At 25.2% G+C, this 27,803-nt stretch overlaps 1 protein-coding gene across 1 annotated transcript in view; it reads left to right on the forward strand.

The window, feature by feature from the left end:
• The window catches only part of LOC147066640 (uncharacterized), a 127,655-nt gene extending 113,737 nt beyond the window's left edge, over positions 1-13,918 (forward strand). The window contains exons 2-4 of the mRNA XM_085955107.1: positions 9,152-9,334; positions 9,506-9,780; positions 13,893-13,918. Coding sequence (XP_085811233.1) covers positions 9,152-9,334; positions 9,506-9,780; positions 13,893-13,918 — 484 coding nt within the window. The remainder of the gene's footprint in view (positions 1-9,151; positions 9,335-9,505; positions 9,781-13,892) is intronic.
• The last annotated feature ends 13,885 nt before the right edge of the window (positions 13,919-27,803 follow it).

Raw genomic sequence — 27,803 nt, forward strand, 5'->3', positions numbered from 1 at the left:
CCAAATTTTGAATATTCTATAAAAACTCGAAAATCAAATGATATTTAATGTTGAGCAGACATAATTTCTACATTTATATTTTACAAATTTATCTTATAGGCAAATTTTATGAGGATTTTACCAAAGATAATTTTCATACTTTTCAACTTCAAAAAAAAATTCGGCTAATTAAAATTTTACCTACAAAAAATGGTACTCGTGTCTTTTTATTTAAGTTTTGAAAAATTCAATTCAAATTATTTGTGATAATAATTATGCTGTTTAAAATTCCGCGATGGCATCTGAATGTGATTTTTCATTTTATAAACTTTTATTCGTAAATTTACGTTTTTTCTAATTTATACAATTTTTTATAATGACTTAAATATTAAAAAAAATATGCTCGTGTCTTTAAAATAGATATATGCTTGTGTATATCTCTATAAAAAAAATTTTTATATAATTATGAGAATATTCGTTCAACATATACAAATAAAGGTTTTTTCTAGTTTTTTGTTTCTTTTAATGTTTCTTATTTTGTTTTCTCCGTACTAATATACAAACATCAGATTCAATTTTCTTTGTAAATAACCTATGAGCATAATTTTTCATCTTAAAATCTCACATTGAAACTTTATAGCATATTATGACGTCTTTTTTCTAATTTTACCGTTGATATCCAGTTGTTTTTAATTTAAACTTATTTTATAGCTATGTTATGGGGAAAAGATGGATCAAAATATAAAACTATAGATTATTAACCCGAAAAACCCTAGTTGCAAAAGTTAAACCGCCCTGTATAATTTTTTAACATTTTTATGATACATAATTATGTGTATTCTATGGCTAATAATGAATATTATTTATTTTTCTATATTAAAGGATATTTTATCCCTGTTTGAGCTTTATCTATAATAGTTCGTAAGAATTCGCTACAAAAATTTAAATACTATGGAAAAATCACAGGCTTATTATCGTATACTTAATAATTTTATTCGGTAATGGTTTTATATTAAACGCAATTGTGTGCCAACGTAGCCATGAAAAGGCACAAAATATCATAGTTGTAGAGTTTTAATCATTTTTCAATCTTTCATATTTGAATTTTTGCAGTTTTTTACAATGATTGTGATAAAAAAAATTTAATCTCCATAAATAGTTAAAAACAGAAAAGCCTGCGTAGATATAATAAAATGAAAATATTTCGAGTATTTAAATTGATACATTTTTTGTTTTGTATCAAAAATTACGTGAATTTTTTTTGCAAATGCTTAGAATTGTTAACACTGATGCAATTGAAAAATCATCTTACTGTTTAAATTTATTTTATTATATTTCAGTTTTTTAAGATTGTCTACCAGAATTTACTTTTATGTGTAAATCATATAAATACTATAATAAAACGGAAGAATGTTATGACATAGTGCTTTTTTGAAACTATTAAGAAGTTGTGATGTCATTCCAAGGCTATGAATAAATAGCAAGCAATTTATTATTTAGTACTATTAATTATATTATATTTGCGGATTTACTTAGAAATATCAAATCATATTTATTGTTTCTTTTTTAATTTTGTTAATCGCTACGTTATAAGAGCTTGCTTATGTTTAAATTTGCACATATAGCTATGAAAAAATATATTCGAAATATGGCGTTTATAAAAGAAATCTGGTTCTTGATTAATTTATTAAAATAGGATTTTGTGGGCCTAAATCTTGATTAAATTTAAAAAAAAATTCATGAATTACAAAAATAATTTTTGGTTTTAGTTTTTTATATTGATCTGGAACCTTTTATATTTTATATTTTCGGGTTTATCAACTTATAGTAAAATTTTTACGTGGATATATTTTTCGATTAATTATACGCGTAAACTAATAGGATCTAAGTTCGATTACATGTTTAATGTTAAGAAAACATACATATATCACCATCTAATCGTAATAAACTAGTATCCTTACGCATGAAAAGTCAGTGAGACTCCTTCTCTTTGAATTGATTACATGAAAAAAAAACATAGAAAAAATAAATTTTGTTTTATAACTTTGAATTTTTATCCAAAAAAAGGATATTTGGTTTTTAGCATGGATTTATTTCTTCTTTATCATTTTAATTAGGGTGGGGGACATGGCATGTCACTTTTTGGACACCTAAATTATTTTTTTATGCCCTTATTTTTTATTCATTATCAAGTACTATAGTGTAACTACAGATACAGAAGCAACGATAAAATCACATACAAACAGAATTTTATATTTATTCGGAGTTTTTAAAAATATTCGGATTCTAAGGAAATTTTAATTTTCTGGAATCATTTCCAAAATTTAAATGTTTGTATTTCTGTTTTTTTTTTGTATCAGTGAATCTAGACAGCACAAATCGTTTTTAATGGTGTTTGTGTACATTCTTTCATCATGATCACGAACTAAATAATACGATTTACTCCTTCATGATTGAAACCAGAAGCATTTAATTAATATATACACTCTAATTATATGTAATACTGTTTAATCAAGAAAAATGTAATTCAAAACATTTGATGCATATCTTGATTTCTATTACAAACATGAAAAGATACATTTTCGTTCTTTCTCTGCATTCAGGATGCCTAAAACCTACACGTCATTTACTCTGTGCCCCGATTTATATATAAAATTTCAAATCAACTTAATCTGATTCTAAAAATATTTTTAGATCCCTGATTATATTTGATAGTGCCCAATAATCATCTTACTTATCTGATCATATTTGATTATATTTTAAAATTGTCTTTCTTGAAATATCCAAAGAAAAATTATTTTATTTTTCGGACCTATATATTACTATCGTCCTTTTTTATTATAAATGTGAACCCATAAAAAATTTTTATTGCACTTTCGGCCACACTTTTTGACATTGTGCGCTTTATCGGCATTTTTCATGCTGAATAGTTTCCTAATTTTTTCTGCACAAATTTTACATTTTTTTTCTTGCATTATACACTAGTATATCCATTTAAAGTTTTATTTTTTTAGTTATAGTTATTCATGGTTTGTCATATATTTTTTAAATGTGTAATTTAACAATTTGGCAACGAAAAACATACCAAACTAGAGTCACCTTGGACATTTATTGCATCTTTATTGGCTTTAATTACATTTTTCATAGGAACGCTGCGAACTTAAGTTATTATACTATAGTAACATTTACCAGAACTTAAATAGTATTAGCTACAAAATACATAGTTTAGCTGAATATTATGATATCCTTTTTCAAAAAATAAACTAGGAGCTTAAACAACGGGGAAAGAATATTCAATAGTGTTTCATCTATTTTCTTTACCTTAATGGTGATTCCTGGGTTTTAAGGGTACTTGCAAAAATACCTATACTAATCGGGATGCTTTAAGCTTTATGAAAATATTTCATATAATATAATTACATCAGTTCTAAAAAAAAAGAGGGTTTTATGCACCTTTTTGATTTTACTTTCAGACGAAATATTTTTAAGATAAAAAAACCAATTTATAGAAGCTTCAAGCAGATTTGTATGATATTAAGCATGTCTTTAACGAAAATGTATTTTATTGTTTGAAATTTTCTTATAAAAACGATGCAATTGTAATTTATGTTTTTATTTGTGGGTCGTTTTTGGAATTAAAATTTTGGATGTTTTTCTTTAAAGCTTAACATGATTATTTTCCCATAGATTCATAATATCTATTCTCTTGGCTATATTATCCTATCCTGTTTTTTTTCAATACCACCTCTATTCCTAGGATCTATTGGTTCAAACTGAATCTTATAGTTTGAATATATGCCTCGATTTGATCTATGACTTCGGGGTTTTCACGGAACTTTTAGGATATTGTTATACAGGTATAATTTAGCGTAATTAAGGAAGAAGCACAGTAAATAAGATAAAGTGAATAAAGTTATGTAATTTAAAGTCTAAAGAAATAGCTAGTGGAGATGATGCCATTTATATGGAGAAGTTTTTTGAAAAAGAAGAACTATATGATGTGAAAATTTTTTAAATCATATATGTTATAGAAACACAGGAATGGGGGGTTACAAAATATTATAAGCCATATATTAAGAAGTTTCGGATGCCAACTGAAGCTGAAGCATCCGCACAAACAATATAATTGAGAAAGACACTTGAACTAATAAGTCCTAAGAGATGAATATTGTAAAGATGATGAGGTGAACAGACGTATAAGTCAATTCTGATTTAAGAGCAATCTTAAGTCTTGCTTTAACAACTATAAAAAGCTAAAAATAAAATTAAGCAATAAATAAAAATATATAAAATATTAAAACACAGTAAGTGCTTGTGATCTTTATGATCAAAGGATCATAAGATACTATATTATGTATTAGCTGTTTATATACAAAAATTTATTTAATAATAAATGAAATTAGTACTATTGGCAAATTATAAATCCTAGAAGCAATAGATTCTCCAGATAATATTGTTAAAATTATAAAGCTAATTCGTGAAGCGCGAATATAATGAGGTTTTTATAGGTATATTACGAATATTGGGAGTGAATCAGAGAACTGAGAAGAAGATAATAAAATCACAGTGATATAATTTTTGGGAAAAAAAATACCATTGAAAATTTTAACTTGAAATGCCAACCATTTCTTCTTCGATTTACACCAACCTACGGAAAGGATATAAAAGACTCAAACACTCATATATTATCAACTAAACAGACAACCATAGATTTTATTTAAAATAAAAAAAATATCTTGCCATAGATGAACACTAAAGGGGAATGAATTTATCACAACTATATATTCCACCTAGAGCTATAACAAAAGTAAATTACAATTTATGTGTGTGTGATATATAATGTAAAAGAACAATAGTTATATCCATCACCTAAAAGTTTCTTTAAATTTTATAATTGGGTATTAGAGTGATATTCTTATCTAAATATTTTCTCCCCGGTTATATATAGTAATGGAATATGTTTTTTATCATTGAAAATCGAATCGACCCTAAATTTACTGATAACGTTTTTTGATATTATGTAAGAAAATTATTTACCACATACTTTAAAATACACGTATCTATATTTTATTGCCAAATAGAGCTTCAGCAAACAATAGCTATTTTGTCAAAATGAATATTATCTGGAAAATATCCTTGATATCGCAAAATACAAAAATAAACACTAAATTCATGACTACATTTTTAAGATAATATAATTTTATAAATTACACACTAATAAATTTATCATTACTATTAAATTGCAGCAAAGGTTCTAGCTTTAGTATATCATCTATGGAATCTCTGAGCCAAATATTAACACAAAATCGTTCCGAAATCAGCGAAATAATTTATATTTATCCCCCCCCCCTTTAGTGTGTTTGCATTATATTAACCCATTTTTAAAAATTTATGTCAACTTTATTATCATCAAACCCCATAAAAATGAATATTTTTGAGATGTTTTTTTGACCTAAGTTTATTATACACAAGCCCTTTTAATATGGGCATAGGACAGTTTAATTCAACATATGTAATTTCTAAGAAGATGCTATATAATGTAATTATATGGGTTGAATAATAGAAATCTTGAATCCTTATGATACTTATACCTATAAAAGTGCGCAAATTATTTACAGATATGATAATTTAAAAAGATGATTATAGTATTAACACTGGCTTAGAAGCCATATTAAGGCGATATAAATGCTTCAAAGTTTATTTAAAATTAATTTAAAGGTTTCAAATTGGATTAAAGAAAACCACAGAATTAAAGAAATTAGAACAAAAAACATCCAAAAACAAATTTTATAGTGGGAAAAAGGGGAAATAAAATTGTCTTCCTGAAAATTATACTATAATATATACAGAAAATAATAATGTTTTAAATTATTATGCTTGTTATGCCAAATATAAATATTTATCTATTGAGCACAGATACTCGAAAAATTTATATGCACAAAAAATAGTTTATTAAACATTAAATGATTGCAATTTAAAAAGTAAAAAAGAGCTTTTAACTGACACTATATTATTTGAATAACATTTGTGCTTACAAAGTATTAGATTGGATTAAAAAAAGCACTGATATATGGATACCGTAAAAAATATAAAAAATGTCTGTTTAAAATTCCGCGTGGATTTATACAGAAAAAAATCAAAAAACAAAGATATGCTAAGAGGGGTGGATTATTATTTTATATGAAACCAATATGATGTTTAGCTAGTAATTAATGAGAACTAGAATTATAATGAAAAACTTATGTCAATCATAATATTTTTTGAAGCGCTTCTAAAAAAATAACATAGAGGACTTAATGTTAAAAAAATTAATTTATTAAACAAAACCAAACCTAGATAAACCATACAAATCAACTGGTATTAGCGTATAAAATTTCAACCCTGAAATTTCTTATATAATAATATGAAGTCGATTCCTAGCCTTGAGCTATTGTATTTTGAATTAAAGGTGTAAAATAAAAGAATAATTTTGAAGAAAGAGATGATTCCACAAATGAATAATTTGATAAACCACTACTAAATATTTTAATTAATTTTTAGATATATGCAAAAATGTTTAGTCAGCACTAAAATATATAAAAATACATGTTATTAATAGTATTCAAATATTCGTCTTTCAATACAGATAAATAAATACTTTTTATAATTTTAAAATATTCAATATTTTTTTTTTATCACATTTAATATCTAAAAATTATATAATTGTGTTTATGGGGTATTTCTAATTCAGTTCTATATTTTATTTTGCTATCTTTCTATTTGAGTTCATTCATAATTGATATATCGGAATTAAAAGTATCATAAAATATTTATAAAAGGTGATTTCAAAGCTTTTTCAATTCGAAAAAAATACCAATATATCGATAAATTCTTTCTAATGGCTGACACAGGAAAACATCTATTTGAATAAAATAAATTTATAGATACCAATTACTTAATAATAGCTATAATAAGGATAAGAAGATCGATTTTAATATAAAGCGAGAGTAAATTAATTGGAAATATTAATTCGGGTTTACTGTTGTCTCTGTAAAATTATATTAGTTAATATTTTTATAACAATTTAAAAATTGATTGTGAATTTTAACTGTTATGTTTAAACAAAAAAATGCTATCAGCCCTAACTTTATTTTGTTAAACCTTTAAATTTAAATGTTTGCGCTAAAATGTTCGTCTTTAAAGTTATTTTCTATCTGAGATGAACGTTTCTGTTTTAAACAATCTGTTTTTACATACTTATATCATATCTTATATTGTGGAACTTTTTGCCATGAAAATTTAATATAAGATGCCTCAATTGTCGAATATTATGACTTTTTCTTTAAATATGCACTTTAGTTTTGTTTCAAATTATCTAGTAATCTTTATAGGGTTGCAAATTTTTGATTATATAATTAAATCCTCTGATTTAAGTAGGCATACTTTTTTTACGCGTAAAACCCCTTCCACATACTTCCATAGTGCTTATATAATTAGCAGTGAGGTTTTCTCAAAACACGAAATTTATGATAGATTTTATACACATATATTATCTCTCAAAATGCATTAATTTTTCTTATGTTTTATAAATCCTCGAACGAGATGACTTGATATATAAGTAAAAAAAACACCTTTATGCTTTGATAATTGTACGATAAATAGTCAAGTATGCTTTTTACGAGGCTTAATGCACTTTTTGAATGCATCCCTGAATTCTATCATGTTTTACATTTTGAAATTAGTTTGTGAAGAATTACTCTAAAAAAATTGCTGGTTTATAATTTATTATGAAAATGTGATAAAGGTATCTAAGTTATGTTAAGAGCACTAAATTTATCATATTAAGTGAAATAAATTTTTCTTTTAGAGTAAATTCAACGTTTGATTCTGTATTTAATTCTTATGTAAATTGTATTTTGAAGTTCTAAAACAAAAGTAAATAAACTTCAAAATTTTATTATTGTATGACTAATTTCATTTTTAATAACCTTCTTACGAATGCTTTTTTATTATACATAAATTTATCAAAACTAAATTTACAAAAGGAGCTTATCTGGGTTGTTTTTATCATTGTTTAGACTCAAAAAAGTTTACAAAAAGTGAATAATATCACAAAATTTATATTAAAAAAAAACTTCTATTTGTTAAACCAAGAATAAATAGTATTAATATTAATAAATGAAATCGAAAAGCATAAGGATAAATAAAGATTATTCATGCACCACTTTTTTAATATAAATTCTATTATTCTTGGCTATCATTCCTATTAAACAATTATATTTGCTAGTGATTGTATTCAAATCAATATCCACCTTTCCTTAGATCGAAAAAAACCGATATAGCCCTGTGTTAATTAAGAAATGAAGTCTATTTATTTTTATTATCAATTCACATATTTCACTAAAATCTATAATTTGGCTGTTTCACAGAATCATATAAAATCATAAAGAATTTTTTATTATAAATCTAGCAAGATCAGAGATTTAAATGCCCTTCAAAATGGAGCAATTAACAGAGCAAAACGTAGACAGCTGCATAAGGAGACTAGAGAGTATAAAAGAAGAGATTGACCAATTATTAAGTCTTAGTTCAGATATACGGTCTATTTCTGCTAATATTGACAAATTCAAATAGCTAAATACGATTTTATTAATTAGTAGGAAGCCATTGCATATATACTAAGAATTTTAAATAAATTTTAAATTTTTAGTTCTACTTTCAGATCCTTTATCCTTAAATAAATAAACTTGTTTCCAAACATGGTTATTTCTGTTTAATATTTTTAAGTAGCACATACTTCTAATGGTTATATAGTAGAAATAAGTATAGCTGATTTTATTAAAATTAATTCTTAATTTTTATATGAAATTTATATCACTTACTATTTATCAATCTCTTTTCTTTTAAAAAAAATGATTGAGTAGTTACTGAATGATGTAATGTATTTGGTAGGTGATTCTATCGTGAAAAATACTATACGAAGTATTTTAAAATCTTTGCACATCAACTAGGCTAATCTAATAAAAAGTAGATAAAATCAAGTTTTTGAATTATGCCTTATGATGCAAAATTAAGAGAACGGTCTATTATTGGTGTTCTTCTGTCGAATATTCTAAATGAATAAATAATGTAGTAAATTTTCACGCATGGTAAATACGAAATTAACATGGTTTGATTTAACACTTGAAAATAGAGGAAAAGTAATAGTAGACGATGAGTCTGGTATAATTGAGCAAGGAACATTAACAGCACTTCTTGGAACAAGTGGTGCAGGAAAGACTTCACTTCTCAATGCACTCGCTGGAAGAATGCCGGAATCTATAGGAATAAAGGGGAATATTCTATTGAATGACGGTGAAAGAGAAAAGGAAAGTTGGTCAAGATCAGTGGCCTATGTAGAACAATTTTTTTGGGCATATTTAAACCAAACCATTTACGAAACGATGAAGTTTTGTGCAGTTTTAAAAATAAAAGGTAGGGAAATCAATTCTGGAACCGATTCAATCAATGAACATATTCTCGAGATCATTAAAATACTTGGGCTAAGTTCTGTTATGAATGATCGCCTTTCCCAAATATCTGGGGGTGAACTAAAAAGAGTTTCTATAGGCATTGAGCTCATCGGGAATCCAAAAATTTTATTTTTAGATGAACCGACAAGTGGTTTAGATTCTTTTAACGCACTTAACACAATTGAGATATTAAAAAAACTTGCTGACACAGGAAAAGTAATACTTCTAACCATTCACCAACCTTCATTTAAACTTTCACTGCTTTTTGATAGGATTTTTATTATGGTTCAAGGAAAATCAATTTTTCAAGGTAACATTACTGAATGTATGTGTTTTTTTAGAAAGAACGGCTACGAAATTCCCGAAAACACAAATCCGTGTGATTATTTCTTGGATATGATATCTTTGGATCCTACTTCAAAAGAAACGATAAAAGAAAGTCAAGAAAGAATTGAAAAATTGAAAAAAGCATGGAATTTATCAGATAACAATCATCAATACAAGAGACCCAATGTAAAGGAAATGACAAACGACCCTCTAAACCCTCTGGTATATACGTGGGGTATAGAAAGATTGAGTCTAATACATGCCATAAAATATATATACTTTTCGTCTTTTCCGATTTTATTTGCCAGAAACATTTCAGAACTTTGCCGTAATAATAACTACATACAAATACAAATATTTCAAAAGTCGATTTTTGTTTTGTTATTAGGACTTTCATATCTTCAGCTGGGTTATAGCGAGGATAGCATTCAGAGTAGAAGTGGTATTATTTTCTTTATTCTAATTAATTCTCTTTTTACCACGGCTGGCCCTATTTTTAATATTTTTCCAGACGAAAAAAAAATAATATATAGAGAAAGAAAGTCTGGACTTTACAATGGTGTTTCTGCATATTTTTCAAAACTTATTTCTCTTTTCATTTTTAACGGGTTTTTTTCTTTATTATATATATCAGCTGTTTATTGGATGGTAGGATTGAATAACAACCCAGGCAAATTTTTTATATTCTTAATTATACAAATATCCGCGGTTTTATTTTCTGTCGCTCTTGGATTAACAATTGGAACTATTGCACCTACCGAAAGCTTTTCCCAAATCTTAGGTACTACAGTCTTAACGATTTGCATTATATTTGGTGGTGGTTTTAATAATCCGAAAACAATACCTGCATGGTTGCGTTGGATAATATGGATTTCACCTGTTACATACACATTTAGAGCAAGTATGCAAACTCTTAATAGAGGACTGAATTTCGATGATATACCAGGCGAGGAAATTTTAATAAAAGAAGGATTGGATACTCCCGGGGTATGGCCCTGTATATTCGTTCTTTGGGGATTAACAGCTGTATGGATTTTAATGGGTGCGCTTGCTCTACATTATTTAAGCCGAATAGACCTGAGATTAAAGCCAAAAAAATAAAATAGTTATAGATTCAATATGATCTGATGTGCAACAACGCAAGTTTCAAGAAAATGATGCATGCTAAATCGAAAATATAGATCAATCATATTTATCGTTTTTTATATTGTTACAAATGTAAAATATTGAAATAGACCTGTTCCATATAGAATAATAAAAGTCAAAGTGGTTCTAAATATCTGAGATTATATAAGATTATATGGTATTTTTATATGATTTTAAGGCATTTTTATATAATAATATTGATCTCAGCATTTAAGACTGAGCTATAATTAAAAAAATGTTTGCTGCACGTTAATTGGTTTTATTTTTTATTCTCTTCTGTGCTTTATATTACTGCTTTAAGAAAGTTGTGTGCTTAGTGGGTAGTATTATCTAAAATAATGGGGTCTGATGTATTTTAAATACAAGAGTATTTTTTTTCTATTAAGGGAATTTTTTTACTTTGATCTGGTAAATGTAAATATACCCGTGTTCGGTATTTAGATTTAGTGATATAAATGAAGATATAATTTGTAAATAAGTCTTTATAAGAAGTTTATTGCATCAAGACATCACAGTATAAAATCTAATTATATAATAATATAACTATTCTTAAAAGGATTATGAATATTAATTGTTGATCAATAGAATTTACTAGAAAAAAAAAACTTTCATTTTATCACAATATTCAAGAAATAAGGCCTTTATTTTTTAGAAAATTATCACAAATCATCCCAACCATATATTATATATTCATACAAATTTAAATTATGCAAAACAAAAATTATTATACAATTAATAAATTCAAATGTATTCTTGATATTTATGTTCTTTATAATGACTTTTCAAATATAAATAGCTAAAAAGATAGTCTTGTTTGAATATTCTCTTTTTACATTCGTAAATAATTTTTTTTGTGAAAGGGATACTTTCGTTTTGACAGATTCTTTGTAATTTGTACACTATTTAACTATTTTATATAAATTGTTTTTTAACCGTTGAACTTTATATGCACAAAATGTATATAAAATGCCAATAATGTCAAATGCGCTCTGTTTTACATTAAAAGGATAAGAATCCCTTCTATATAATTTTATTTTAAATACATGCAGAAAAATTAAAAGCTATATTATAGGGTTAGTAATTTATTTTGTCTACCTGCCTGTACAAATAAAAATGCTCCATGATTTAAAACTACATAAATTCTATTTCAAGGAATATTTTCTGCAAACTTAGTATCTTTGAATTTCTTAACATGCTTCCCGCAATTATTTTTCACAATTCTTGTTTTATTCACTATATTTAATTATATTTATTATTTAGAGAATTTAAAGATTATTTTCCCGGCTACTTAATTAATATGAATAAATCATACGCAACACGGTTTTTTATTAAGGGTGCGAAAAGAAAAAAACCTTATAAATATATAATTAAAGAATAGTATCTACTAAATTCATACTATGAAATCATAATATTCTGCAGTTAAGAATCTTAGTTTTGAGTCCTTGATTTTTAATTTAATGTGAATATATTTTATAAACTTATATTTTGTGAAAGTGTAAATTGTTTACAGCAAGAAACCCCTATTATAAATAGAAATCCTTTTTATTAAAGCCGAAAATACGATTCAAACTGAAAATCAATTTTTATTAGCATTTCATTTATGAATATGAAAATTAAGGTGTAACAAATCACATTAAAATCGTTTATTTTGTATTTAAATCTTATTCGTAATATAATGCATAGTTGCCAATAAAATGTTAATAATGGCACATTAAAATCCTTTATTTTGTATTATAATAGTTTTGGCAATAAATTTATGAATATTAAAAATAAAAGTGTAACAAATTACATTAAAATCATTTATTTTATAAATAAATTTTTTTAGGAAGCTAATGTATATTAAACGATAAATCACTAAAAGGCTATATTAAAGACAATCCATTGTATTTAGCTATTATTAAAAGGTATTATATGTAGATATGATGAGAAACATGAAAAAAAACGCTATATACAATATAGTTATTTTGTATTTAGACTTTATTATAAGACAATTTTTGTATAAAAATTAAAAAAAATCATTAAAAAAAATTGTAGTTGCTCATCAAATTTTTCCTAAATTCTATGAATTAGAGATAAAAACTTATTAAATCTATCTTTTAAATGGGGAATGTTTTTGTTATACGTTCAACTAACGCCGGTGGCGCCAAAATTTATAAATTAAATATTGTATTATTGATATAAATTTATAGCAAAGACTAGAAAAAAAAAATTTCATATATTTGCTGCAAAAATTCTTAAAAATCATAAAAGAAATCGTTTTCTTATATTTTAATCCAATCAAATTATAAATTACAATGCAATGCTTGGTAAAATCGAAAATATGCTAATATTACTATTTTTAAGGGTACAAAAAAGACGGGAAATGTGTAATACTAGAAGATATGAATAAATTTGCTATGGACGAAGATAAATCATTATTTTAATTTATATTTATGTTATAATAGATTACATTATGCCATATATTTTTTTTGCATAAGAATGGCTCTAATATGATCACAGAGGCATTTATGGTATTTTCGCGATTATAATAAAAAAAAAACAATTATGAATCTAAATGCATTCGGAAATATCTTAAAACTTTATTATGCGTTATCTCTTATTTCTTTTGTATAAACGCCTGTAATCATGGTTTATAATAACCTTTAATGATAAAAAAAAGTTTGGAAAATGATGAATCGTAAATACGAAGAAAATGTGAAAACTGTTGCGACTTCAATTTTATCATATAATAAAGCTTGAATAAGAGTTATCTGATTTTTTCATGTTATAAGGTTTAAATTACAAAATTAACCGTTTTTCAATGATTAAATTATTTATTGCACCCATCCTGAGCATAGGATGGAGTTGTAACAAAATATTATAGAAGGTATCTGAAATATATAGAAGCAACAAACATAATCGTGGCATTTATTAAAACCATAGGATTTTGTAAAACCCTTGACCTAACAGGTATTGAAAAGAGGAGAAGTGACTAAGAAGATGTAAGGGAAGAGGATATAGCAAGAGTATATATATGGTGTGCTCATTATTAATCAATCAAGTCAAGCTTTAAGAGAAAAAACTAAAATTATAGTTCCAAAATTTACACATAATTTTAATTACAACAGAACTATTGGTCGATGAATATGAATAAAATATCAATACAAAGAAGTTTTACAGTTTAATATAATTTTAAACAATAAAAATAGATAATAATTTCCTACTATTACTCAAAGAAACTTTAATATTGCAAGATGATATTTAAAGCTTTATCAGTATAGTTTCAAAGGAAGAAAACTATAAAAAATAGTAATATTAACATCAAAATGATTTTTTTTTGTAAATTTTCGTGCTTGTATTTTTTAAATAGTACTATTTAGCATAGAAAAACGGGCATAGTTTTATCAACAAAGGCCTGTTTTATATTGAAACCATGGGTAATATTTAAAAAACTTAAAAAAAACCGTTAACTAATTTTTTATATAATAAAGCACAATATTTCTATAATTGACACATTATACTATAATTTAAGTATATATTAAGACCTATATTCGCATAAAATTATTTTTAAGTGCGCTCTATAAAAAGTTATTGACTTTTTTATTAAAATTTGTATTACTAATTTATATCGGTTTTTGCGTTAAAAAATGGTGAATTCTTACTGAGAACTGATTCAAAAAAGAGGTATAGATGCTATAAACAATCGAATTCACAATAAAATGTTTGTATTATAATTTTTTTAAAGATAATTAAATCTCTAGAAACTCAAACAATATAATCATTTAAATATTGCACATGCACTTGATTGTTTTTATAAATTAAAGGGCTGGTGATAGTGATAGCCCAAAACATAATAATAAATCCCACGATGTCAATATAAAAACAATAAGTAGGAATTATTTGTATCTTAATTTTAATATCATCATTTTTTATTAATTTAGAAGAAACCTTTTTAATTTTAAAATATTTGGGCTGATTAAAGGTGGATTATTAAAATATAACCCTAATGGACCAAGACCACAACACAGCAACTACACATGGATTTAACATAGCTAAGATACACGGAAAGATTATTTCGATGTTAAAAGACTCAGATTATAACTCTATACAACAATGTGATACATTGGAAGATACGATTGTTAAACTTAGTGGAACATCTTACAGAAAGTCTATGATGGAAGATGTGATACAAACAAAAAAAGAATTCAAAACAGCTCTAAATAAATCTTTGGCCACCGACTTCAATGAATTATATAGACATGCAAATACAGATACACGTTTGCTTCTCGATTATTTTAAAAACAATTATAAAATCCAGAACTTTGTTTATTTACTTGCTTCTAAAGAAGAAGACCCAGATCTTGAAAAAGCATATGAAAAAATTGAGATCTTAGGAGACTTTAATGAGCTATGCACATTAAAAATAGCAAATGACATGGATGATGTATATAAATTTTGTGTTGAAACAACATTTCTAAAGAAGTACTATCAGCAAATAAAGTTCGAAAGGGAAATCAAAAAGAACAATTTTCAATCAGTGCTAAATTTACTTCTAAAATTCCATCTAGAAGATTTTTACGATGATATCAAAAATATTCCGACATTAAAATTTATGATAGAAATTTTAAAGAGTGAAGGTGATCGACGAATAATAGAAACAGTTTTAAATACACTTGATTCTGCTGAAATTGTTGGAAGAAAAAGAGAAATCATGTTTCCGAAAATAAATTCTATGGATTTGGGAATGATGTATAGACTTGGTCAATGCACCTCTATTGATGAGCTAAGAGGCGTTGTTAGCCCTCATGTTAAACTTAGAAAAATTGCCAGTGTTGAGGATGAAGATATAGTAAACACATTGGCTGGACTTGAAGTCGAAAAATTGTGGGGAAGTCTTACTATTTTTAACGATATAAGCTGTGTTTACGCTTATTTAAAACTAAAAGAACAGGAAATCAAAAATATTTTGTGGACTGTAGAATGCATTTCCCTCAAAAAGAAAGATTATATAAAGAAAATAATATTGAAACAAGCTATCGATAATTAAAAATGGAAATTTAGTTTCAAGATCGAAATTTTTCTGTGATTCAATAAAGTTTATCAATATAATTTTATTATTAGATACTCTTTTCTTCTCATTTACATCATTTTTATTTATTACTCTGGTGGAAAATTTCGAATTGCATTGATATCAGAAACATAGGAACACAATATATTTAAAAACATAAACACAATCTCAAAATTGTTTATGTTTTTCGATTTTACCGCAATTTATATGTATAAAAATGATCTATTTTTTATGAATATAATAAATAACTGCATATTAAATTTATATAAAAAGATAATTACACGAATCACATTTTTTTATGAATTTATAATATCATCTATAATGCTCATTGTTTATTCAAAGAATCTAGGATATTGTATATTTTGATAATTTATATAAAATCTTCTTGAAATTAATTTTTTTTTTAGTTAAAATATAAATCCATATCTGTTAATTCATAATATTTTCTCTGCACTAGTCTGATTCTGAAATATTTTAAAAAAAGTCCGGATTTTCACATATTAAGTATTTTATGATGATTCAAATAAGATATAAGTGCATGGTTGAAGCTTTTTTGAGAATTAAGGCAAAGAAATTACACATTAAGTGCTGCTTAATTATTTCCACAATTTTAGCCGAGTTTTATAACACTTTATTGCATGTAATTTAAAATTGCTTATAAAATAGTTATATCAGTGCTCTTAAACAAAGGGGGAAATAAACATTGCATATAAGTACTTTTTTTTTGCCAAAATTGTATTTTAACAATCAATTACCATGAAGCATATGAAAAAAATCCCGAGAAATCTAAAATTGAGCATATAAGATACAAGAACAGAGGCCAAATTAAGCTTAAAAAATCCCCCTAAATTACCAATAGATTAACAGGCAAAGTTTTTAATAAAATCAGGCGATATATGGATGTCTATCACACAATGTGCTGCAAAAAAATGGTTTTCTAATTAAATTCGTTGATTAAACTATGTATTAGAGTTTCAGACATTAAGATATAAAACATAGATATGAAAAATATGCATCTCTTTATTTGAACGTGTTTTATTATGCAATATTTTCTAAATTCTCAACATTCAAAGAAAAACTCCCATTATTATTTTCTATGCATAATCTGTAGTTTTCTATCTGTATCTATCAATGTAGAACATCAAAAAATTGAGAATATTGACTATATTTTTATTTCATATTAAAATCAACGATAAAGGCACCTTTATTAATTAAATTAATACATTAAAAGAATAAATCCAAGATTATATTTTTTCTGTTATTAATATATAAACTATAGCAACCAAATGGAATAAGATACAGCATTAGAAATATACTTAATGTAGACAGCAACAGTTAAAATTTCTTATACTAGAACTCAATGGAACTATTAATGAAGACACGAAATAAATTACAAATAAACAGCAACTGCTGAAAAACTTGATTAGATATAATTAAATAGAACAAAATATAAAGATACAAAATAGAATACTTGGGTAAGGAAGCAGTTGAAAAATTTAATCTGCAGAACTCAATAGAACAAAAAAATTGTTAATTTCTAACTCTAAATTTATGGTGCTATTTTGGGTGTTATTATGATATCTTATAAGCATAAAGTTTGTTAAGTCTTAAGAAAAACCGCATCAGACTTGATCGATGATAACTTTATAACAAAGCAAATCTTACCATATATCGACGTTCTTAACGCGGTTTTTAATTATTTATTGGTAAAAAATATTTCCTTGCTGTTTAGCGTTTCCTCCCAAATAGAAAGACGGTGTGATTATTTAAGATTGGGGAAACTCATGTTTCGTAATAAAAGATATATATTGCTTTATGCCTTTATTGATGGAATAATATATTGATCTCGGAAGAAACAAGAATTGCTTTAAGGTTTATAGAAAAAAAGGATGTTTCTCTTTTTCGCTTAAGAATCGGGGTAGAGAAAAAAGGTCATATATTCAAGGCAGTGAAACCTTGATATAAGAGTACAACTAGAGACGGGTTGTATGTAAACGGTCAAAAAAAACGTAAACATTGAAAAATAAACACTTGGATATTTAATTCAAAGAAAACAAGACCAGGAACAAAACAACTAGAAAAAGTATAGCGAGCTTCACTGCTTCTAAATTTATTGACACAAGAATCTTCGGAACTAAAAAGGGGTGTAAGAAATAGATGATAGAATCAGAGAAAAAAATATCAAAATACGAAAACGGAGAATAAACCTTAAGAAATATCCAAACTCACATTTAAAAAGATTACATAAAGTCAAATATTCAAATTATTCTTATTCATACAGGGTTGAATAAAATAATTGTCATAAGCTATATAAATGTAATAGATATAACAATTTTTAGAAATTTATTAATAAAATTAATTAAGAATCTGGATAATAAATGAAATGGTCAGGTATAAAATGAAATTACAAGTCAAAGGAGGAAATGAAAGTGATAAAAGCGACTTATTTAAAAAAATCAAATATTTATTATTAGGTTAACCTTAAATAAGACCTCCAGGAGTATGAAGCACAAATTAAAAAATCACAATTATAATGTCATAAAATTCACAGAAATATATTTACAACTCGATATAAGATTTTATCACCTTCTGAGCCATTTAAAAGCTTAAGAAAAGATTTTTAAGTATTTTTTGTAGCCCTGAACTCATCAAAAAAAACTTAAGATAAAAAAACACTTAATTAAACAGAAAAAAGCCTATGTTTTTGCAAGAAACACGAGAGCTAAAGTCAAAAAAAACAAGAAACTTTAAATCCATAAGATAACGATGCAAAACGAAGCCTGCGGCTCCTTGGTTATATACTCTTGTAATTTTTAATAACAGAATATGGAGAAAAAAACTATGTGTTCAAAGCCGGGTGCTGAAAAAAAATGCTTGCTCGCTGCCTTGAATTGTCGTAAAAATTGACAGATAAACATTTGTAGCATAATTTTTAAAGCGACACCAGGTTGCGTTAAATATAAATCAAGATTAGAAAATAATTGTCAGAACGGTGAGGTCAACGATTGTATAAAAATTCCCCCAGCTTGAGCTGGATTATTCTTGCATTTATTAACAATTGATACAGTGATATAAAAAGACTAAGATTGTAAAATTATATATTACCGTATGGTATTCTTCAAAAACACAGAAAGATGTAAGAAAATGCTTAAGAGTGTAGTCGTAAAATCTAAAAGCCTATTAAAATTCTAATAACGAATGTAAAAATGCTTATTTAATTTTAAATGGTTTCTGCGGGGTTAAAGCGAAACACAATGGATAGAATCGGATTTGAAAAAGATAAAAATGATGGATTATATAGATCTTTCTTTAAAAACAAAGAAATACGCTTTTCTCAGAGCCAATTAATTTTGTTTTGAATTTACAATAGGGTTCGACTTACAGACGGATCTACACCCTGACATCTATATGAAAAGCTATATAAAATATATTTCTATTATTGCATAAAATAAATTTAAAGAAAAATAATATCGAAAAGACTGAAAAAGCGAAACCATCGATATAAATTTAAACTTATTACAAAGATGCATCCTAAAAGCTATAGATAGTATAATATTACTAAAAAGACTTTTATTGATAAAATTTACTTCCATATTGATCTAAAAAAATCTTATAAAAGCTAACAGTCTTCATATAAATACGCTAAAAAAATATTGGTATTAGAAAAATAAATTTATATTTAATCATTGTGTAAGAGGAATATATACTTATTCAAGACAGATTTTAATACCTTACATCACATCAGATGACTTCAAACACATATAGTAGGATATTGAAAGCCGCAGACTGAATACAGAAGTACAAATTCGCACATATACATTAAGAGACTATAAAATTTTATGTTTTTCAATGGGCAAGAAAGGTATAAAAAATTAGACACACCAGACACATCGAACTATAACAAGTAATTAGGTTGTCGAAATTTACTTTTCAGTTTAAGGGCAGAAAATAAGATTGGATTTTGATTTTAAAAGAAATTTACTAGAAATAAATCACAAAAAGCTCAATGTCAGAAAATGTTATATTTGCAGTAGAAGCGGGACGCTAATAGAAATATAAGCGTGTAATGAAGACAAGTCTTTAAATATTATATTAATGATAGATCTAATATGTAGACTAGCTAGTGGTACCTGCAGTATATTCAAATACTTATTCCCACATATCACAAACTAAGAAAATATAAACTGATGAATTTCAGAAATACGTGGGAAAAATTAGGCAAAACCTATGATGAGTAATATTTCTACGATAATTCATTAACAAGTTTCAATTCAACATAAACAGATTAAGGAGCTATTAGATATATTCTAATTTTAATCGCAAAAATCAAATTTACAAGGTGCTGTAGAAAGAACATTGCAAGCACCTCCACGAACATGTATAGGAATAACCGAATTTTAATTATAAAATCAAGCATTTCTTTTAGAGATTGCATCAATCGCACACAAGACATCTTTTCATCGAGCAGTAAATACCTCTTCATTTAGAAGAAAAATGGTCAATAACCTAAACTAGAAAAAGAAGGAAAACATAAGAAGGTAATATTTGAATTGAAAAATAATAAAATGAAGATTCAAAAAAACTCCATAAGGTACAAGAAATGTTTTAATTGAACCTGAAATCATATATGATATAAAGTGGCGGCTTCTGTTTTGAAATTAAATTCACTTTTTAAATATGAAATCTAAAGTATATTAGAATGAATGCTACATATAAATGTGTTTTATAAATTATGTGCTCGTAAAGTTGAAAGAATTTTGATTTATGATAAATCTATAAAAAAAATTACTGTGAGCATGTGACAATTTTTTGTATGGGGTGTGTTGTTTACAATATAAACTATAATAGTATCAATATGATCATCTAAAACAATAAAAAATACATAAAAGACGGTTAAATCATATTTTTTTGTACATAAATACACGGAGATACACGATTTAAGAGATTTACAAGGCTGTCATGGAGAAGAAATATGTTTTACATAGAACTCAAAATAAAAATGATAAATTACACAAAAAAAGTTAAAATAATCATCAGATAACGCTAAAAAGTCATCTAGCAGCACATAGAAGACAATCAAATATTAGACTGGCATGAAATTGAATATTCATCTTATGTAATTTACAAGAATTTATAAATATAATTTTATACATTTTTAGAAAATAATCAAATTATATTTTCTGCATATATATTAAACTTGATTGAATTTGACCTATGTGGCAAATTAGAATATTTAGTAACTAGTAGTTCAAGTAGTTATTTATTTAACACTTAAATTTAGCGTACTTCATTTTATAAATCACAATTTTTCAAACTTTTTTCTATTTTGAATTATTACGTTTGATTAAAATTCGAAAAAAATTCCCTTCATTATAGTATATGCGCTAAAAAAAATTGATTTTAATCAAGTAAAAATAATAAAAATAATATTGATCCGAAAATTCAACTTTTTTATCTTCTTATGTTGTTTCCAATAAATATAACATAGTTTCTGTTGCTATTATTTATAAAGCATGTTTTTTAAGGATTATTAAGGGAATGAAACGTGAAAATTACTATAAAAGGTTTTTTCGTTAAATTTGAATTTAAAGTATATTTTAAAAATTTAATACCCGTAAATTTTTTGTAAATCTTTAAGATATACTTTATTTTAAGATTCAATTTTTTCATTATATGGAACCAAAATATAGAAAAAAAACAATTTTTTTACAATTTCTTTGTTCTTCTTTTACATATGATAATGCTCTAAATTATACAGAATTCTAATATTTATTCGACTAAATTTTATATAAAGCTCTAATTTTATAATGTTTGTGAATTGCACACATACAACTTTTGTATTTAAACCTAAAATATACTGATCTCGCCTTTATTTTTTTTATTAATAATATCAATATATAAGCATTAAAATGATAAGCCTTTTCCTTTGGTATTTGTTGTGATAATTTTAAAAGTGTATGAATTCTTTGAGTATTAAAACAATATGATTAATTTTTTACTTAGTATTATCATCAATTTTTTTTATTGAAGATATAAATCTATGAGCCTAAAATAAATCGGATGTTAAATTACTGCTTTGTATTTTTATAAATACCTGTCTTTTCCAGAATCTAAGCAGTTTTATCAATAATGATTTCTTAAGTACTTGTAAACGTAACCCGACAAAAATAAACATCAAAAGGATTCATATTAAGTATTTTATTAATATATCCAGATTTCGATATCCCCAACACATTTTTTCGTTACAATTATTTTTGTCTTCTTACGCTTAAAATTAAGGATTTTTTTCAGAAATAAGATAAAACTTACTATATAAGTTGTGATTTTCGAATCCATAAATAGATATCTTGCTGGAATTCGCATTATTTGTGTAAATTATATAGAATTTACGACAATATTTGCATTATTGGATCAAAAAACAAATTTATAATAAATTACCAATTTTTTTAACAATCGGGATCTATCTATTCATGAGTAAGGCAATTTTGTAAAAAAAAGACAAATTATGACACCGAAAAAATTTAATTTTTTATAACGCATCAAAAAAAACATAAATATTACAAATAGCAGGATATAAAATATAAAGAGCCTGGTTATTTTTAAGCCTTACAGGAGTTCTTTATTTTAATTTCCTTCTTTAATTTATTTTGTAAATATAAAGCTTGTGTTCTACTTGTTTTAACATAACATATATGTAGGTTTTATTTACTCGATTTAAGTATTTTGTATAATAAATTTCGCTTTTTGTTTTAATGGACATAGTCTTCTATAACTAAACAAACATCATCTATTAGCAACCAGAGTTATTGTATGTCAAAATATTTGAGTTAAGTGTTTTTATAATAGTTAAATTGACTGAAAAATTTCAAAGTAACATTGTTCATTTGGCAAATAAAATTAGAGATATGCAACTAAAATATCTTTCACGTCTCGGCATTATTTATTATACACAACAAACTTATAATTACAATACTTTGTATTTTAATAAATAAAGTTGCGCCTGAAAGCCGTATATCTACTTTAATTACAAATTCAATCACATCCATATATTGAAAATATCTAGAATCAAATCTTCGAATTTGATTTTCTAAATTTAATTTTCCCCATTCTAAATAATAAACCACAAATAAGGAAAACATAGAAATTTCATAAATGAATATTTCAGCTCTTACATTTAATACGAATAATAATAAAGTGACTATCCGGGATTTAAAAATAATAAAAGGTAATTTATCAGAGGATATTATAGTATTAGCTTTTCAAGAAATATACACCCCATTTTCACGACCGAAAGTTTTTATACAAAGTATTTTAGATGTGTTTGTTGGTTACAAATTAGTATCATCCAAAAAATTATTCGGGCTTTTAAGTCTAGTTCTTTTCAAAGAAGAAGAACACAGGTCAAATTTAGTAATTGAGCAGCTTAGAATGGGGTTAGGCCCATTTTATCTCGGAACAAAGGGATTTATAGCAACTAGATTGGATGACATGCTTTTTATAAATGCTCATTTACCAGCTCATGAAAATATGAATGAAAGAAGATTAGAAATGATAGAAGATATTTTTGATATCTTAAAATCATCATTCTATGATAAAAATGGTGAAAATTCCATCAAGACAATTATTATGGCTGGGGATTTAAATTTTAGACTGATTGAAAATAAAATATCGGAAATATTAAATGGTGAAATTCTAAAAAGCTATTCAGATTTACAAGAATTTGATCAAATAAATACTTTTAAAGAAAGATATCCATCGTTTGTAGAAGGGAACATTGAGTTTAAACCTACCTATAAATATAATGTCGGATCTTCATCATACTCGACCAAAAGATTTGCATCATATTGTGATAGGATTTTTATCGCGTCTAATTTAGAAACGAAAATATATACTTATAGGTCTTTAGATGCAATAACTACCAGTGATCATAAACCTGTTATAAAAAATTTTATTCTAAGTAACAGATTAGAGAATAAAACAAACTTTCTTGGAAAAAATAGAGCTGGATTTTCTTTATTCAAAATCAAGTACTATGTCAGTGAATTCCATTCCTTTATATGGGAAAATCTGAATGTCTTTTTTGTTATAGTGGCCATAATCCTCCTTATTAGATACTTCAAAAGTACAGCAAATAAGTGATTACGATTAAATATATTGTCCCTCTGTATTATAGTAATCAAATTTAATTACGTTTATATTTTCGAAATTACAGGAAATTTTATCTTGGGTAGGTTATAGCCTATGTAAGTCATCTATAATATGCACCAAATTTATATTTAGTCCAATAAATTTCATGATCTTGTTGTATTCTCGATGATAAATGCACAAGAATTTTTTTTTCAAATGACCATCCTACTTTAACGCTAGTATATCTACCCAAACGTCTTAAACACTTCTAAATAAATTTTCATGTAAAATTTCCAAATTATTTTATTTCTAATTTATTAACCATAAATTCACTTTAATGCTAAAAATATATTGATACAATTATTATAAAGTTATATTTATTAAATCTCCGTATGAATTTATATAGTTATTAGGCATTATTTATGTTTTCCTAATGAATAAATGCGAAAGAAAAGATTATTGTTTGAATTAGCCCAAAAAATAGTGATAACTTGAATGAATTATATGTTATATCTGAAAATATTTAATTATTATAACCATTAAATTTTATACTATCACAAAGTATCCGTTAATAACATATTTTACATAGATATTTACAGACTAATGTTTACAAAAAAAATCATAAAATTTTTCATGATAAATTTCAGAACCAATATACATATTTAATATATTAATTGCTAATGTAAAGATGCTAAATGTTCTATATATTAAATTATATACCATCATAAAGTATTCGAAGATTAGCACACATAATAAACATTATTATTACGGAATATTTTTCCTTTTAAATTTTCATGTTGCTCAACCTAAAATTTTAGATTGCTCTATATTAGAGATTGACCATATATTCTTATTAAGCATATTATCCTTATAGTCTTCCTCAATACATCTTCTCCACATAGGTGTTTTTTTAATACAGGTGTTTGTGCATTTTCTTTCGCTTCCGTTGATATCCCTAATTATTTAATCTACAACTTGTGTTATTTTGTGACCACTATCTCATGTTATGACATATGTTACTATTAGAACACATAATCTATATTTACAGATATGTGTTTTTTTAATGCAAGAATCATTTACTTTGAAAATTTAACATCGCTTTAAAATCGATTAATTTATTTTTAATCAGTTTTCGTTTATCTAAAATATAATTTTCTTGCGATAATGAAATTACATTGGATGGGCTCTATCTATTAATTCTTCTATAATATACATTATTTGTATTTAAATCTAGGGCTGTATGAAGTCATAAAGTAAAGATGAAGGTCAAAATATGGAATAAAAAAATTCAAGTGTTATTTAGTATAAAAATGGATAATTTTTAATTGCCTTAAAAACTATGAAAATATAAAATTAAAACCATGTGGAAAACCACACTGGTAATTGCAAATTTCAAATATCTGAACATATCTAAAATTCACGGCAATACTTTTAAATTTTTTTATATTTTAAGACATTTCCCCCGTCAATGTTTGTTAATCCATATTCGCTTTTTCGTAAATGAACCGATAAATAAACGATATAATCCCCAGGAAAATCTTTATATTTATAAACTGGGTATGTCTGACATAAGACCTGTCATGTAAAATCAAAAAAATGTAATTCGTATTTCTCAGATGCTCTACTAAAAAGACAAATATTTTATTATTCGGATTTAGCATAAATAATATCACTTTATATTATTTTAATTCCATTTATTTTTCCTCAACGAACATAGGACCTTGTCTTCGTAGAGAATCTCGAAATTAAATTAATTTGATTTGAACTAAATCTTTGGTATTAAAGAAAATATTTTTAGTTATTTAAATATTATCCACAATATAATGCAGAAAAAATACTTCTCTGATGTATGATGAATCTTGAAATTAATTTTTTTTTCCAATTTTTGTGTACTAGTTTATATTTTTTTGCTAATTATATTAAAATCAGCTAAGTATATTCTTATCTTCAATCTTGAAAAATTATTTTGCTGTAGATAATTGTTAAAAATAAAAAATTCTAGCTTCTGATTGTTAGTCCAATCTGTGAAAAATTTAGAAAATCAACTTATAGAATCAAATAAATCTGGAATATCCTTAAATAGAAAGATAAAGATAAATCAAAAAAATTATAATTTTAATATTATGTTAATGGTTTTTCAAAACCATATACAACCTCTTTAAATATTTTAGTAAGGTTTTTTTTCTGTAAAAATTTCTTTGCTATTGTAGAAAAATAATCAGTACATAATGATCACAGTAATTTAAATCGAATTTATTTTCTTTTATTTAGAATTTAACGCCAGTAGGCAGAAACAACTTAAAAATTTTAAAACTGGCATTTATATAAAATAAAAGCAATAGAAAATCATTTTTTAACAATGATTTTTTAAATTATTGTAAAACAACCTAATAATATTTTTGTTCATTTTAGATTGAACTATCATATTTTATAAGCCATTTAGGCGATTTATAAATTTGATTCCCTAAACTAAACAAGATAATCATGTTTTAATTTTTGAAATCAAAAATTCGATTCATACAATTCAACATTATTTATCCGATACTTAAGCTTGAATTGGAATATAATTGTGCTCAACCCTTATTATAAAAATTGAAAATTCAAATGAGGCATGAACAAAATACCATAAGTCGTATATTAAGAAGTTTGGGATGTCAACTGAATCAGAAGCATACATACAAACAATGGAATTGAGAAATACACTTGAACTAAAAAGTTCTGAAAGAAAAAGATTGTAAATATGATGGGTGGGAAAGAAGTATTGGCCAAATCTGTCATTTATACCAATCTTAAGTTATGATTGAACAACTACAAAAAGCTAAAAATCAATTTAAGCCGTAAATAAAATATTTATATAAAATTCTAGTGTTTATAAATTTTCGACAAATAAATCACATGGTGTTAATTGTGAACAAAATTTTCTAAAACTTCTGATACAGTGTAATTTTCAAAGAATGTATTTTTTTGGGTTAAAATGTATTATTTTCTTATCGGGTATAAGAATATACGATAGATTAGAAGCTTGTTATTCAATAACGGAAAAAATGCAAAGCCTTGTGTTAAATAAAATTGAATTAGTGTAGCTAGTCAATTAAAACCCTTCATATATATTCCATTTATGTTTATCTGCCTGTGATATGATAAAATCTATTCACCTGGAAAATTTAGGCAAATAAGACACTAATATTCGATTAGTGGGCATATAAGATACAAAAAAATACTAGGCATTAGAAACGTGATTTTAGTAATATTTATTCTTTAGTTCCTTTCGAGGATGTAAAATATATTAGCTACATTCTTTAAGTGATTTCAACGCTCAACGCTTCAAGATCATAAGCGATAATAAATACATGATTATTCTGCTAAATATAGCTCAAATTTTTACTGTAATATAATTATCTGGGTAATATTGCACGTCTCTTGTTTTTAACATTGATGTACATTATAGCTTCTTAAATTCTATATCGTATCAATTTTGGCTATTTATTGCTCTAACTTGGTTTTATTTCTGACACGAATATTTTATTTTCGCTTAATTTTATTTCATTAATAGAAAATGAACTGTATTATAAATACTATACTAAATGCATATATTTTTTCTTTAATATTTTATTGTCAACAAAATCCATAATACAGTATAAAAATATTTATAGTTAAATAGAAAATTTATGTCAAAGACTTTATAT

The sequence above is a fragment of the Rhyacophila brunnea genome, unplaced genomic scaffold (assembly GCF_057557595.1).
Source record: "Rhyacophila brunnea isolate RB1 unplaced genomic scaffold, BYU_Rbru_1.0 scaffold_44, whole genome shotgun sequence".
Lineage (NCBI taxonomy): Eukaryota > Metazoa > Arthropoda > Insecta > Trichoptera > Rhyacophilidae > Rhyacophila > Rhyacophila brunnea.